Source organism: Oncorhynchus mykiss, chromosome 4, assembly GCF_013265735.2.
Source record: "Oncorhynchus mykiss isolate Arlee chromosome 4, USDA_OmykA_1.1, whole genome shotgun sequence".
Lineage (NCBI taxonomy): Eukaryota > Metazoa > Chordata > Actinopteri > Salmoniformes > Salmonidae > Oncorhynchus > Oncorhynchus mykiss.
Window position 1 is genome coordinate 37,497,501 of NC_048568.1, and position 14,203 is coordinate 37,511,703.

The following is a 14,203-nucleotide window of genomic DNA, read 5'->3' on the forward strand; positions in this document are numbered from 1 at the left end:
AATGTATTGTAATGGGTTATATGTATTCCAGAAATGCCTGTGATGTTGCAAAGACATTTTCTCTATGGGGCAAATAAAGAATTCATTCATTCATTCATCCATTCATTCATTCAGGTCCAGGCCCAAGCCAAGTCCAAGTCCTGTGAGTTCTGTGGGAAGACCTTCAAGTTCCAGAGCAACCTGATAGTCCACAGACGGAGTCACACAGGAGAGAGGCCCTACAAATGTCATCTGTGTGCCCATGCCTGTTCTCAAGCCTCCAAGCTGAAGAGACACATGAAGACACACATACACAAGTCAGGCTCCATGGGGAGCTCCCCTGAACAGGGGAACAGAGGAGAGGGAGGAGAGGGGGAGGGGAAGAGCAGAGAGGGGGAGGGAAAAATGGGGATGGACAACGAGGAGGAGGAAGAGGAGGAGGAAGAGGAAGAAGAGGAGGATGAAATGGAGGATGAGGAGGAGATGAGGAACGGCCTAAGTAGGCCTGAGTCTAACCTGACCATGGACTCAGAGTTCCACAGGAACATGGAAAACGGGTTGAGGCCTTCCCCAGACGAGAAGCCTCATGGTGGGGATAGAGTGATGGAGAACGGAGGGGTGGGTATCATGCACCCATATAACCACCTGGACAATCACCTGAGACTGGCCCCTTCCAAGCGGACCATGAGTCTGGACAGGGAGAGGCATCCTAATGGAGAGTCGGGAGAAGGAGGAGATGCTGGGAGGGGGGAGATGGAGAGAGAGAGGGACAGAGAGCGAGCGATGGACAGAGCGATGGACAGAGAGAGAGAAAGTGGAAGAGAGGAGAGGCCCTTGATGAACGGAAGGATTAGTGGGTCAGAAGACTCCTTCACTGGTCTGTTCCACCGCCGGCCCACCCCCATCACCTGCCCCAACCCCTCCAACAAGAGAATCAAGGTAAGAACCCCCTTTTAGCTATGCCTTTAACCAGGGATTTTATTCTTGTTTTAGATGACCTGTTGTGTTTTTGTTTTCTTATATTTGTCTTTTACACTAAACTGTTTCCAATACCATAAGTCATACTTTTAGGCTGCTGAAACAAGTACATAATTTTTCATTAGGAAAATGTACCTTATCTAGTTGTATTGTTTTACTGGGTCAGATTTTTAAAATTCAGTATAGATAAACTTGAATTTCAATCTATTTGATGTGAAGGTGGAGAAGGAGTTGGAGCTCCCTCCAGCGCCGACCCTCATCTCCCCAGAGAACATGTACTCCCAGCTCCTGGCGGGCTACGCAGCTTCACGCCACTTCATCAGAGAACCCTTCCTCCACGGCTTCAGTGACACACACCAGTCCCCCTTCGCCACCTCCTCAGAGCACTCCTCCTCCGAGACGGGTTCCCTCCGCTTTTCCACCCCTCCTGGGGAGTTCCTGGAGGGCAGCTCCACCCCTCACCTCCTGCGGGGTCCCGGACCGGGTCGACCCCCTAGTAAGGAGAGCCGACGGAGCGACACCTGTGAGTACTGCGGGAAGATATTCAAGAACTGCAGCAACCTGACGGTGCACCGACGTAGCCACACGGGAGAGAGGCCCTACAAGTGTGACCTGTGCAGCTACGCCTGCGCACAGAGCTCCAAGCTAACTCGCCACATGAAGACCCACGGGCAGTTTGGGAAGGAGGTGTACCGCTGTGACATCTGCCACATGCCCTTCAGCGTCTACAGCACCCTGGAGAAACACATGAAGAAGTGGCACGGGGAACACTTGATGGCCAGCGACGTCAAACTGGAGGAGGCTGAGAGAGGCTAGGTTACGCTAGGCTAAAGCTTAAGGCTACAGGCTAGGCTAGGCTAACACAACAGACTCCTTCTGAATGAACACTTACAGGACTTCAACACGGGGTTTGGCTGGATAATCTTTGTCCTCTTGAATATTTTGGGACAATTTGATGTATGTTATTCTGTTTTTGTTGGTTGTATTTGTCACAGAAACTGCCACCTGAGAAACATAAACAAAGGGAAACATGGAATGGGGGATTGTTCTAGAAACGCTTTGTTTCCCGCCAACTATTGATCTATCTGAGGATTTTATCATTTAGGAATCCCTGGAGCTTTTCTACTGTGCAATAATGTCTGTATTTATTGGAGTTTTGTAAAGATGTTGGGCATGCGCAGTAAAACAAAATCCATAACTGGAAACAGGTCACACTTGATTAGAAATATGATTTGAATTGTTACCTGACTAAATTAATGCGAAGAGGTCAACTTCTAAAAATTATGATAGCAATTATTTATTTTTAAACTGTCTCATTGTTACCCTTTTAGGTCAACAGCGGACTACAATCCATCTGCTTGTATGTGACATAGAGCACTGAATGTCAATATGACAATAAAATATTAATTATCATTTTAGAATAAAATTTTAAAAATCTGAAGAGGTTACAGACAATTTTATACAAACAAAATGATACTTTTTTTATAGATATCAGCATGTGTTATACAATGTCTAAATGCAATTATCATAATGATGTAATCCAGCCGTATGTTCCCAATATGAGCAGGGGATGTAAATAGCAGCTGCACACATTGACTAGCATTCCTTAGATGCGGGATTAAATCGCCATAGGATATTTAACATACATCAGCTAATTTACTGTAGCAACTGTGAAATGGAGAACAGTTATACGTTTATTTGTGGATGTTTTGGGAGGCCCTTTTTTTACTCTTCAAACACCATCTAAATATTTGTTTTTCTTCGATCTATAATACCAGCCCTGTATTTTACATCCAGAATGGCCACTATAAACCAATCAAAAGACTAGCTGCTTGAGTTGTCTACGTACTGAATAATATAGCTACATTTTTTTATTTTACCAGATGATTGCAATACAGGTCCTCTCAATAGTGCTTCCTTCCTATGGTCATACTGTTTACATTTGAACAACATAGTGGCAAGGTCGTTACTCCCTCTTGACACTTGCTGAAGCTTAATCAAAGGCAATCAGTGAAGTTAAACTTTTAAACATTCTACATCGTACAGTACATTCCACTTCTAGAATCCTTCCATTGTTCCGTCTGGGGGGATTCCAGAACAGTAATGTTCCGTTTGACCTGGGTGAGTTCTTATCCCCTCAGGATTCAGTAAAACCAGTATCAAAATGTATTTCATATCAATGCCTGTGTTTCTCCACTGTGTGCTCTAAGCCACAATCCGCCTGCCTGCTTTCACACTTCACTAACTCAACACTCATGTATTAGTAGAGCAGCTGTGAAAGGAAAAGGTAGAGGTTGTTAATGTTGCTTCTCAAAGTGATATGGGGGTTTAACGCCCAATAACAGATTTACAATTTGGGATTTTAAGCTGTGAGGAATGAGGATGTCTCATCCTGGGAACAGTCTAAAAAAAGGCTTTTGAGTTACATTGAATTATGTTAATAATGTCCAGCACAGCTGTTAGGATGATGGCCACACGACCTTGAGATCTGATTGGATCATTCTTGAGGTAGAACAAGGAAGACTGAAATAGAGATGAGAGAGAGGGAGAGAGAGAGGGAAAGAAAGAAAGAGAGAAATAGAGGGAACGAGAGAGAGAGAGAGATCCGCGCAAGGATGAAAGTAATTCAAACAAAATGTAAGGCATATGAAAAGTGTTTTTAACCCCAAATGCATATCTGCTTGTCAAATCTAATACCAGTGACATCAGAGAGAGAGAAAGGACCAATATTAGGGAAGATTTAGGCCACATCAATCAGAATAATGTTTACAGTGTTTGAAGTACGTTAATGATGAAATCCTCTGTGTTTTAAAAATAACAAAGTATTCTTTTCTTCAATGTTTTGAATGCCATAGCGAGCAGTTTTCTATGATTATCATGGTGGAGGGATTTTAAAATAGATTCTTATGACTAGTTATAAGTATAATTTCTTGCTCGCTGTATAACAATACCCAGTGTATTATATTGATAAATGATGCAGCATTTTGTTTTTTAAGTGGTGCCAACATTATGTTATAACCTATTTTCACAGTCTGAATCCAATTGTGAGTCTATTCAAACGGTGTTGATTTTTGTCGATGTTTAAAATAGTTTTTTGTTTTGTTGGTAAAGCTATCCTAAAATGTATATTAAAAATTACAATAACAAAAATTTTGAAAATGTTTTGAAGTCATCCAGAACATCAGAGGAATTTTGAGACTGGGATTTTACAATGGGTTCTGGGAGAAATGCTTTTCATAAAACGTATATTAGGAGACATTCCTGGTTGGTAGAAGTTCTTGTGATGGCACTTCACGTGACATTTTAACACATTTTCAACTTTCACGACTTTTGCTCTTTGTAAAAAAAAATATTTTTCTTGTTTTTTTGATGGACTGCATTATTGTTTCAAAGCAGCAGTAACGTTACAAATCAGCTGTTTTAAATATATATGTATTTTTGTAATGTGCTGAAAAGAAAGTCACCAAGTCCAATAAAAGTTTCATTTGCCCTATCTGACGTTTTATTAACGTGACTGATCACCATTACTGCTGACATTATCGCATCTTACATTACCAACATTACTGAAAATGCTTAAAAAAAAAAAAAACATAGTTGATAACTAAGGCGAGCTCACTTTAACTTAATTCAGTAAACATAATTGGGCCAGTAAACGAAAGGTTGCTGGATCGAATCCCCGAGCTGATAAGGTATCTGTCGTTCTGTTTCCCGGGAGACGAAGACGTGGATGTCGATTACGGCAGTTAAATACACTTCGGTTGAATCCCATCCAGTTGACCAACTGACTAGGTATCCCCCTTTCCTTAATACAGTATCATTCACAGTGTTTCCTCTATGGGGTATAGTTCATATTTATATGGTAGTGTTCACAAACACTACCATCATCAATGTAGAGCCATGCCTCTCCTCCTCCTTTACTCTTAAACGCATACGGAATGGCATTCACCTGACGCCTTTCAGCCTATGAGCATGGCACAATAATATTTCTTCCTGAATAACCTCATATATATATTAATGTAAGGATATAATTTAATATATGTAGTAGAAAGTGATGGGTTAGAAGAAGCCTACATAACCAACCCTTAAAGTAACATTGAACATCCATATATGACCAGCTATGTAAACTTTAACATTGATTTATCCTGCAATAGATGTCATTCAATTGGTAACATACATGCTTGTCTTCTTCTAATGCCTCTTAAGGGTTAAAGTAATCTAAAAGTAATACATCAGATTACATTACTGAGTTTGGGTAATCCAAAAGTTACGTTACTGATTACAATTTTGGACAGGTAACTGTCCAGTAACTGTAACAGATTACATTTAGAAAGTAACCATGACTAGAACGTTACATGACCCCTAGTGAGCCCTTTGTGTTGCCTCACTTCCTGATATCCTGAAATTACATGGAAGGTTTTATTAGCCAGGCAGGTGGGGCCTTTCACTGAAGACAATGATGGAGGGGGAGAGGGGAGAGGAAGAGAGGGGGAGAGGGGGAGAGGGGGAGAGGGAAGAGGAAGAGAGGGGGAGAGGGGAAGGGAGGAGGAGAGGGGGAGAGGGGAGAGGAAGAGAGGGGGATATGGGGAGAGGAAGAGAGGGGGAGAGGGGGAGAGGGGGAGAGGGGGTGAGGAAGAGAGTAAGAGACGGGGGGAGAAAGAAAGGGGGAGAGGGGAGAGGGGGAGAGGAATAGAGGAAGAGAGGGGGAGAGGAAGAGGGGGGGAAAGGGGAGAGGAAGAGAGGAAGAGAGGGGAGAGGGGGAGAGGAAGAGAGGGGGAGAGGAGGAGAGGACGAACACTTGAGGAACTACTCTACTCTGACACAATCACTGAGCCCTCCACTTGAAGAAGGGAAGACTAAGAAGGTGGCACCAGGAAATGCTTGGATGGCAAGGAGGGTGCAGTCAGGAGTTTAATATTGTAGATAGATAATGATGTGATGAATAGAGCCATGACTCTGAAGTCTACATGAAATGGGACTACGTGTTTATAATGAGGCAATCCTAACTTCCATGTTTCCCCTGATTTTTCACCCAGTCATTCATTGGGAGACTAAGAATACATGTCACTGGCAATTAGGATTCACCCCAATAACAGGGTTATCTTAGGGCTCGAGTCAATCCGTAGAGCTGAAGAGCTATGCTACAGCGCGATAGAAATTCAAAGGCAATGTTCCCGTGGTAAATGCAGCACATGCAATAGGAAATTACCTTTAAATAGGAAATTACCTTTAAATGTAGCTTTCTGAAGATGAATCAAAATCAAATATATCTACCAGTAAATCATATTAATCTACAGTCTATCTTTAAACGGTGGAAGTGGAAGGGCTAGAAATACACATTGGCTCCATATAACAGAAGCGCTCAGCTCTCCGCCTGATTAGGCACCCTGCTGTGAAGATCTATATAACAGCTAAAGATCTGCTTTAAATGAACCATGTGGCAAATATAGAGCCCAGAAAACACACATTGAGATATTGACCATGAACAGCCAGATTACAAAGACAAGGCATTGTGTAGAAGGAAGCCGTCAGCTCATAAAATGCATAGATAACATCTCCAATGTCTATAACACTTCAGAGAATCTTGTTCACAGAATAATGTTTTTATTCTTAACAGTACAGTAGCTCTACCCAAAGTGAAACAGATTCATTGGTTTTGAGGCCACAAGTTATACTTTAGCAATAGTAGCTGAATCTTTATGAGTACTTGTAAAGTATTGATAACATGTCTGTTGAAGTAAACTGCTGTACAATATGATCTTGTTGCCATCTGATGCACATAATTCAGCACTATAGAGCTCTCCCTGTCCTCTGCCGTGCCTTGATTGTATTCCTGTTGATGATACAGTGCCTTGCGAAAGTATTCGGCCCCCTTGAACTTTGCGACCTTTTGCCACATTTCAGGCTTCAAACATAAAGATATAAAACTGTATTTTTTTGTGAAGAATCAACAACAAGTGGGACACAATCATGAAGTGGAACGACATTTATTGGATATTTCAAACTTTTTTAACAAATCAAAAACTGAAAAATTGAGCGTGCAAAATTATTCAGCCCCTTTACTTTCAGTGCAGCAAACTCTCTCCAGAAGTTCAGTGAGGATCTCTGAATGATCCAATGTTGACCTAAATGACTAATGATGATAAATACAATCCACCTGTGTGTAATCAAGTCTCCGTATAAATGCACCTGCACTGTGATAGTCTCAGAGGTCCGTTAAAAGAGAGCATCATGAAGAGCAAGGAACACACCAGGCAGGTCCGAGATACTGTTGTGAAGAAGTTTAAAGCCGGATTTGGATACAAAAAGATTTCCCAAGCTTCATTAAACATCCCAAGGAGCACTGTGCAAGCGATAATATTGAAATGGAAGGAGTATCAGACCACTGCAAATCTACCAAGACCTGGCCGTCCCTCTAAACTTTCAGCTCATACAATGAGAAGACTGATCAGAGATGCAGCCAAGAGGCCCATGATCACGCTGGATGAACTTCAGAGATCTACAGCTGAGGTGGGAGACTCTGTCCATAGGACAACAATCAGTCGTATATTGCACAAATCTGGCCTTTATGGAAGAGTGGCAAGAAGAAAGCCATTTCTTAAAGATATCCATAAAAAGTGTTGTTTAAAGTTTGCCACAAGCCACCTGGGAGACACACCAAACATGTGGAAGAAGGTGCTCTGGTCAGATGAAACCAAAATTGAACTTTTTGGCAACAATGCAAAACATTATGTTTGGCGTAAAAGCAACACATCTGAACACACCATCCCCACTGTCAAACATGGTGGTGGCAGCATCATGGTTTGGGCCTGCTTTTCTTCAGCAGGGACAGGGAAGATGGTTAAAATTGATGGGAAGATGGATGGAGCCAAATACAGGACCATTCTGGAAGAAAACCTGATGGAGTCTGCAAAAGACCTGAGACTGGGACGGAGATTTGTCTTCCAACAAGACAATGATCCAAAACATAAAGCAAAATCTACAATGGAATGGTTCAAAAATAAACATATCCAGGTGTTAGAATGGCCAAGTCAAAGTCCAGACCTGAATCCAATCGAGAATCTGTGGAAAGAACTGAAAACTGCTGTTCACAAATGCTCTCCATCCAACCTCACTGAGCTCGAGCTGTTTTGCAAGGAGGAATGGGAAAAAAATGTCAGTCTCTCGATGTGCAAAACTGATAGAGACATACCCCAAGCGACTTACAGCTGTAATCGCAGCAAAAGGTGGCCCTACAAAGTATTAACTTAAGGGGGCTGAATAATTTTGCACGCCCAATTTGTCAGTTTTTGATTTGTTAAAAAAGTTTGAAATATCCAATAAATGTCATTCCACTTCATGATTGTGTCCCACTTGTTGTTGATTCTTCACAAAAAAATACAGTTTTATATCTTTATGTTTGAAGCCTGAAATGTGGCAAAAGGTCGCAAAGTTCAAGGGGGCCGAATACTTTCGCAAGGCACTGTATCTGGAACTGTGCATGTACACCCTGGCCCATCTACTGTTGCTAGCCTCAATTCTGACTTGTGCTCTGATTTCTGCTCTCGTAAAAGCCTGGGTTTCCTGCACGTTAACACTAGAAGCTTATTACCTAAAATGGATCAATTGAAAGTACACAGCTCCAATCCAGATGTGTTGGTCAGTACTGAGACGTGGTTAAGGAAGAGTGTTTTGAATACTGATGTTAACCTTTCTGGTTACAACCTTTTTTGACAAGACAGATCTTCCAAAGGCGGGGTTGTGGCAATCTTTACCAAGGATCACCTTCAGTGCTCGGTTGTCTCCACCAAGTCTGTCCCCAAACAATTTTATTTGCTGGTTTTAAGCATTAAACTTTAAACTTGAAATAGCTCTTTGTTGACTGGTGCTATCATCCTCCGTCAGCACCGGCCTGTACCCTGCCTGCACTAAAGCTCTCTCCTGGCCCTTTATACTAATTCTGAATTTGTCCTGCTAGGTGACCTAAACTGGGACATACTTAAACCACCTGACCAAATCCTAAAGCAATGGGACTCCCTAAATCTTTCTCAGATTATTACCAATCTCACAAGGTATGATTACAAACACCCACAGAAGGCTACTCTCCTTGATGTTATCTTCACAAATAATCCTGATAGGTATCAGTCTGGTGTTTTCTGTAATGACCTTAGTGATCACTGTTTCACAGCCTGTGTTCTTAATGGCTGCTCAGTGAAACAACCTGTCCCGATTGGTCATAGACACTTGCTAAAACACTTTAATGAGCAAGCCTTCCTTCATGAACTGGCCTCTACAAAATGGTATAGAATCAGCTTGATCCCCTCTGACGTAGACGCTTGGACCTTCTTTTTGGATATTTTCAGTGGGATTGTTAACAAACACGCCCCCATAAAGAAAATGAGAATTAAAAACAGGTTCCGCCCCTGGTTCGACCGTCATCTGGCAGAGTTACTCCACCTCAAGAATTGCATTTGGCGAAAGGCTCGGCACACACATACTCAGGCTGACTGGCTATTGTTCAGGCAAAAGATAAATAAGTGCACTCAGGCTATCCGGAAGGCCCACGTTAGTTACTTTAAGGAGCAGTTCTCTTTCTGTGGGTTTAACCCCAAGAAGTTCTGGAAAACAGTTACAGACCTGGAGATCAGTTGAAGACCAGCTGCCCATGTCCCTAAATGTTGATGATGTGGTTGTTACTGACAAGAAGCACATGGCTGAACTCTTTAATCACCACTTCATTAAGTCAGGATTCCTATTTGACTCAGCCATGCCTCCTTGCCCATCCAACATTTCCTCATCTCCTACTCCTAATGTGACTATCCCCGATGCTTCTTCCTCTTCTTCCACTGCCCCGCTGCAAAGTTTCTCCCTGCAGGCAGTCACTGAATCCGAGGTGACGAAGGAGCTCCTTAAACTCGACCCCAAAAAAACATCTGGGTCAGATGGTTTAGACCCTTTCTTCTTTAAGGTTGTTGCCAAGTCTGTCTCTGACCTTTTTAACCTGTCTCTCCTTTCTGGGGAGGTTCCCATTGCTTGCATTGGAAGCAGCCACGGTTCATCCTTTATTTAAAGGGGGAGATAGAACTGATCCTAACTGCTATAGGCCTCTTTCTATTTTGCCCTGTTTATCAAAAGTGTTGAAAAACGTGTCAATAATCAACTGACTGGCTTTCTTGATGTCTATAGTATTCTCTCTGGTATGCAATCTGGTTTCCGCTCATGTTATGGATGTGCAGCCTTAAAGGTCCTTAATGATGTCACCATTGCCCTTGATTCTAAGCAATATTGTGCTGCTCTTTTTATTGACTTGGCCAAAGCTTTTGATATGGTAGACCATTCCATTATTTTGGGCTGGCTAAGGAGTACTGGTCTCTCTGAGGGGTCTTTGGGCTGGTTTGCTAACTATCTCTCTCAAAGAGTGCAGTGTATTAAGTCAGAAAATCTGCTGTCTCAGCCATTGCCTGTCACCAAGGGAGTAAACCATGGCTCGATCCTAGGCCCCAAACTCTTCTCAATTTACATCAACAACATAGCTCAGGCAGTAGGAAGCTCCATTTATATGCAGATGATAGTCTTATACTTAGCTGGCCCCTCCCCAGATTTTGTGTTAAACGCTCTACAACAAAGCTTTCTTAGTGTCCAACAAGCTTTCTCTACCCTTAACCTCGTTCTGAACACCTCCAAAACAAAGAGCATGTGGTTTGGTAAGAAGAATGCCCCTTTCCCCACCGGTGTGATTACTATCTCTGAGGGTTTAGAGCTTGAGGTAGTCACCTCATACAAGTACTTGGGAGTACGGCTAGACAGTGTGCTGTCCTTCTTTCAGCACATATCACAGTTGCAGGCTAAAGTTAAATCTAGACTTGAGTTTCCTCTATCGTAATTGCTCCTCTTTCACGCCAGCTGCCAAACTAACCCTGATTCAGATATCCATACTACCCATGCTAGATTTTGGAGAAAAGGTGCTCTCGAGCGGCGAGATGTTCTTTACCATTCGGCCATCAGATTTGCCACCAATGCTCCTTATAGGACACATCACTGCACAATATACTCCTCTATAAACTGGTCATCTCTATATACCCGTCGCAAGACCCACTGGTTGATGCTTATTTATAAAACCCTCTTAGGCCTCACTCCCCCATCTGAGATATCTACTGCAGCCCTCATTCTCCACATACAACATCCGTTCTGCAAGTCATCACCTGTTCTGCCAGTAAACACCTGTTCAGCCAGTAAACACCTGTTCTGCCAGTAAACAGCTGTTCTGCCAGTAAACACCTGCTCTGCCAGTAAACATCTGTTCTGCCAGTAAACACCTGTTCTGCCAGTAAACACCTGTTCTGCCAGTAAACACCTGTTCTGCCAGTAAACACCTGTTCTGCCAGTAAACACCTGTTCTGCCAGTAAACACCTGTTCTGCAAGTAAACACCTGTTCTGCCAGTAAACACCTGTTCTGCCCATCAAACTGGACAGTTTTATCTCAATCTCTTCATTCAAAGTCTTACTGACAGTACTTCACTCTTACTGACAGTTGTGGCTGCTTTGTGTGATGTATTGTTGTCTCTATCTTCTTGCCCTTTGTGCTGTTGTCTGTGCCCAATATAATTTGTACAATGTTTATGCTGCTACCATGGTGTGTTGCTACCATGTTGTTGTTATGTTGTGTTGCTGCCTTGCTATGCTGTTGTCTTAGGTCTCTCTTTATGTAGTGTTGTCTCTCTTGTTGTGATGTGTGTTTTGTCCTATATTTATATTGTATTTTATTTATTTTTTTAATCCCAAACCCCCGTCCCCGCAGGAGGCCTTTTGCCTTTCAGTAGGCCGTCATTGTAAATAAGAATTTGTTCTTAATTAACTGATTTGCCTAGTTAAATAAAGGTAAAATAAATAAATAAAAGCCTCATATATGGGCTTAAAGGAAATGTTTCCCAACCTATTAGTACCTTGTCAAAGGAGTCCGACTCAGGTGAACTGATGTCTGAGTAAGGGGGCATAATTCCAGGGAAGTCCAATAAATTCCCTGCTTTTCCAGAAATCCTGGTTGGAGGGATGCAGATGTCCTGCTTATTCTCCTCTGATAATGGAAATCCTTCAACCGGGATTTGGGGGAAAACAAGGGGATTTCTTGAACGTTCCCAGAGTTTTGCAACCATATGTCTGAGTAATTTTCCAAATTTGAAACACAGCGACTACAATCATTCCTTTAATGTCAGTAAGATCAGTATGTCGTAATGTCAGTATATCAGTAATGTCAGTATATCAGTAATGTTAGTATGTCAGTAATGTCAGTATGTCAGTAATTTCAGTAATGTCAGTAATGTCAGTAATGTCAGTAATGTCAGGAATGTCACTATGTCAGTAATGTCAGTAATGTCAGTAATGTCAGTAATGCCAGTATGTCAGTATGTCAGGATGTCCGTAATGTCAGTATGCCAGTAATGTCAGTATGTCAGTATGTCAGTATGTCAGTAATGTCAGTAATGTCAGTATGTCAGTAATGTCAGTGTGTCAGTAATGTCAGTATGTCAGTATGTCAGTAATGTCAGTATGTCAGTAATGTCAGTAATGTCAGTAATGTCAGTAATGCCAGTATGTCAGTAATGTCAGTATGTCAGTATGTCAGTATGTCAGTATGTCAGTATGCCAGTATGTCAGTAATGTCAGTAATGTCAGTATGTCAGTATGTCAGTATGTCAGTAATGTCAGTATATCAGTAATGTCAGTAATGTCAGTAATGTCAGTATGTCAGTATGTCAGTATGTCAGTAATGTCAGTATATCAGTAATGTCAGTAATGTCAGTATGTCAGTATGTCAGTGTGTCAGTGTGTCAGTTATGTCAGTAATGTCAGTATATCAGTAATGTCAGTATGTCAGTTATGTCAGTAATGTCAGTATATCAGTAATGTCAGTATGTCAGTATGTCAGTAATGTCAGTATGTCAGTATGTCAGTATGTCAGTATGTCAGTAATGTCAGTATGTCAGTATGTCAGTAATGTCAGTATATCAGTAATGTCAGTAATGTCAGTATGTCAGTATGTCAGTATGTCAGTAATGTCAGTATGTCAGTATGTCAGTATGTCAGTAATGTCAGTATGTCAGTATGTCAGTAATGTCAGTATGTCAGTATGTCAGTATGTCAGTAATGTCAGTATGTCAGTATGTCAGTAATGTCAGTATGTCAGTATGCCAGTATGTCAGTATGTCAGTAATGTCAGTAATGTCAGTATGTCAGTATGTCAGTAATGTCAGTATGTCAGTATGTCAGTAATGTCAGTATGTCAGTAATGTCAGTATGTCAGTAATGTCAGTATGTCAGTATGTCAGTAATGTCAGTATGTCAGTAATGTCAGTATGTCAGTATGTCAGTATGTCAGTATGCTTCAGATCTGGAAAAAACATAATTATCCAACGCTCATGCGCACCCACACACATTAAAAAACAAAAAGTCGAGACATAAAATTCCATCATCGTGCTCAATCACTTAACTGCATATTCCCCCCTTCACCTCCCTCCCCTCCCTCCCATTCCCAGGATCTGTATGAACTAGTGTCCAGGCTCCAAGCAGCTCTTCCACCCTGAGACATCTCATCACATCGCTAACAGCTCCTATTGCCTTGTGATTAACACACCATAAAAGAATGTGATGGCTTCAAGAAACAGTGGGAGAGGCAGGCTGCTCAGCCAGGCCCAGTGGAAGAGGGCTGATGGTAGGATGGGAAGGTGAATACTGTCTATAGTCTATAATTAAACCAGTCTGCACTTGATGAAAGCAGATCACACTGGCAGGCCACAGCCTTCACAGCTATTATTTTTTTTACGACATAATTACAGTCCAAATCAAATGAGAAGATTTTATATTAGATGAGCATGTGTCCAATGTCAACAATGACACTGACTGACCCCCTCGGGCAGAAAGAGGGAGAGAGGAAGAGCGCCAGCCAGCCGCCATGCTGCGGTAATTTACCTGCCTGTGTTTAGGTGCTCTGGGGAGGTCTGGCTGAATAAACTGGAATTACACCACAGAGAAAATGAAGGTAGAGATGGGAGGGAGATGGAGGGAGGGTAAGAGGGAATGTTTGCGTGTGTGTGTGTGTGTGTGAGAGAGAGAGAGAGAGAGAGAGAGAGTGAGAGAGGTAGCTAGAGACAGAAAGCAATAGAAGGTAAGAAAGAGAGGGAGAGTAAATATGCAGACAAACGGTGTGGTTTTAGCAGGAAGACAAACACACACTTTGCTTGACTGTTCTTCTACAGAGAGGTGTCAGAGCGT

General features: G+C 42.1%; 1 protein-coding gene across 2 annotated transcripts in view; it reads left to right on the plus strand.

Annotated features, from left to right (window-relative positions):
- The window catches only part of LOC110522576 (B-cell lymphoma/leukemia 11B-like), a 56,585-nt gene extending 52,133 nt beyond the window's left edge, over nt 1–4,452 (plus strand). For both annotated transcript variants that reach the window (XM_036976216.1, XM_036976217.1), the window contains exons 4-5: nt 115–918; nt 1,177–4,452. In XM_036976216.1, coding sequence (XP_036832111.1) covers nt 115–918; nt 1,177–1,773 — 1,401 coding nt within the window. In that variant the 3' untranslated portion in view covers nt 1,774–4,452. The remainder of the gene's footprint in view (nt 1–114; nt 919–1,176) is intronic.
- The last annotated feature ends 9,751 nt before the right edge of the window (nt 4,453–14,203 follow it).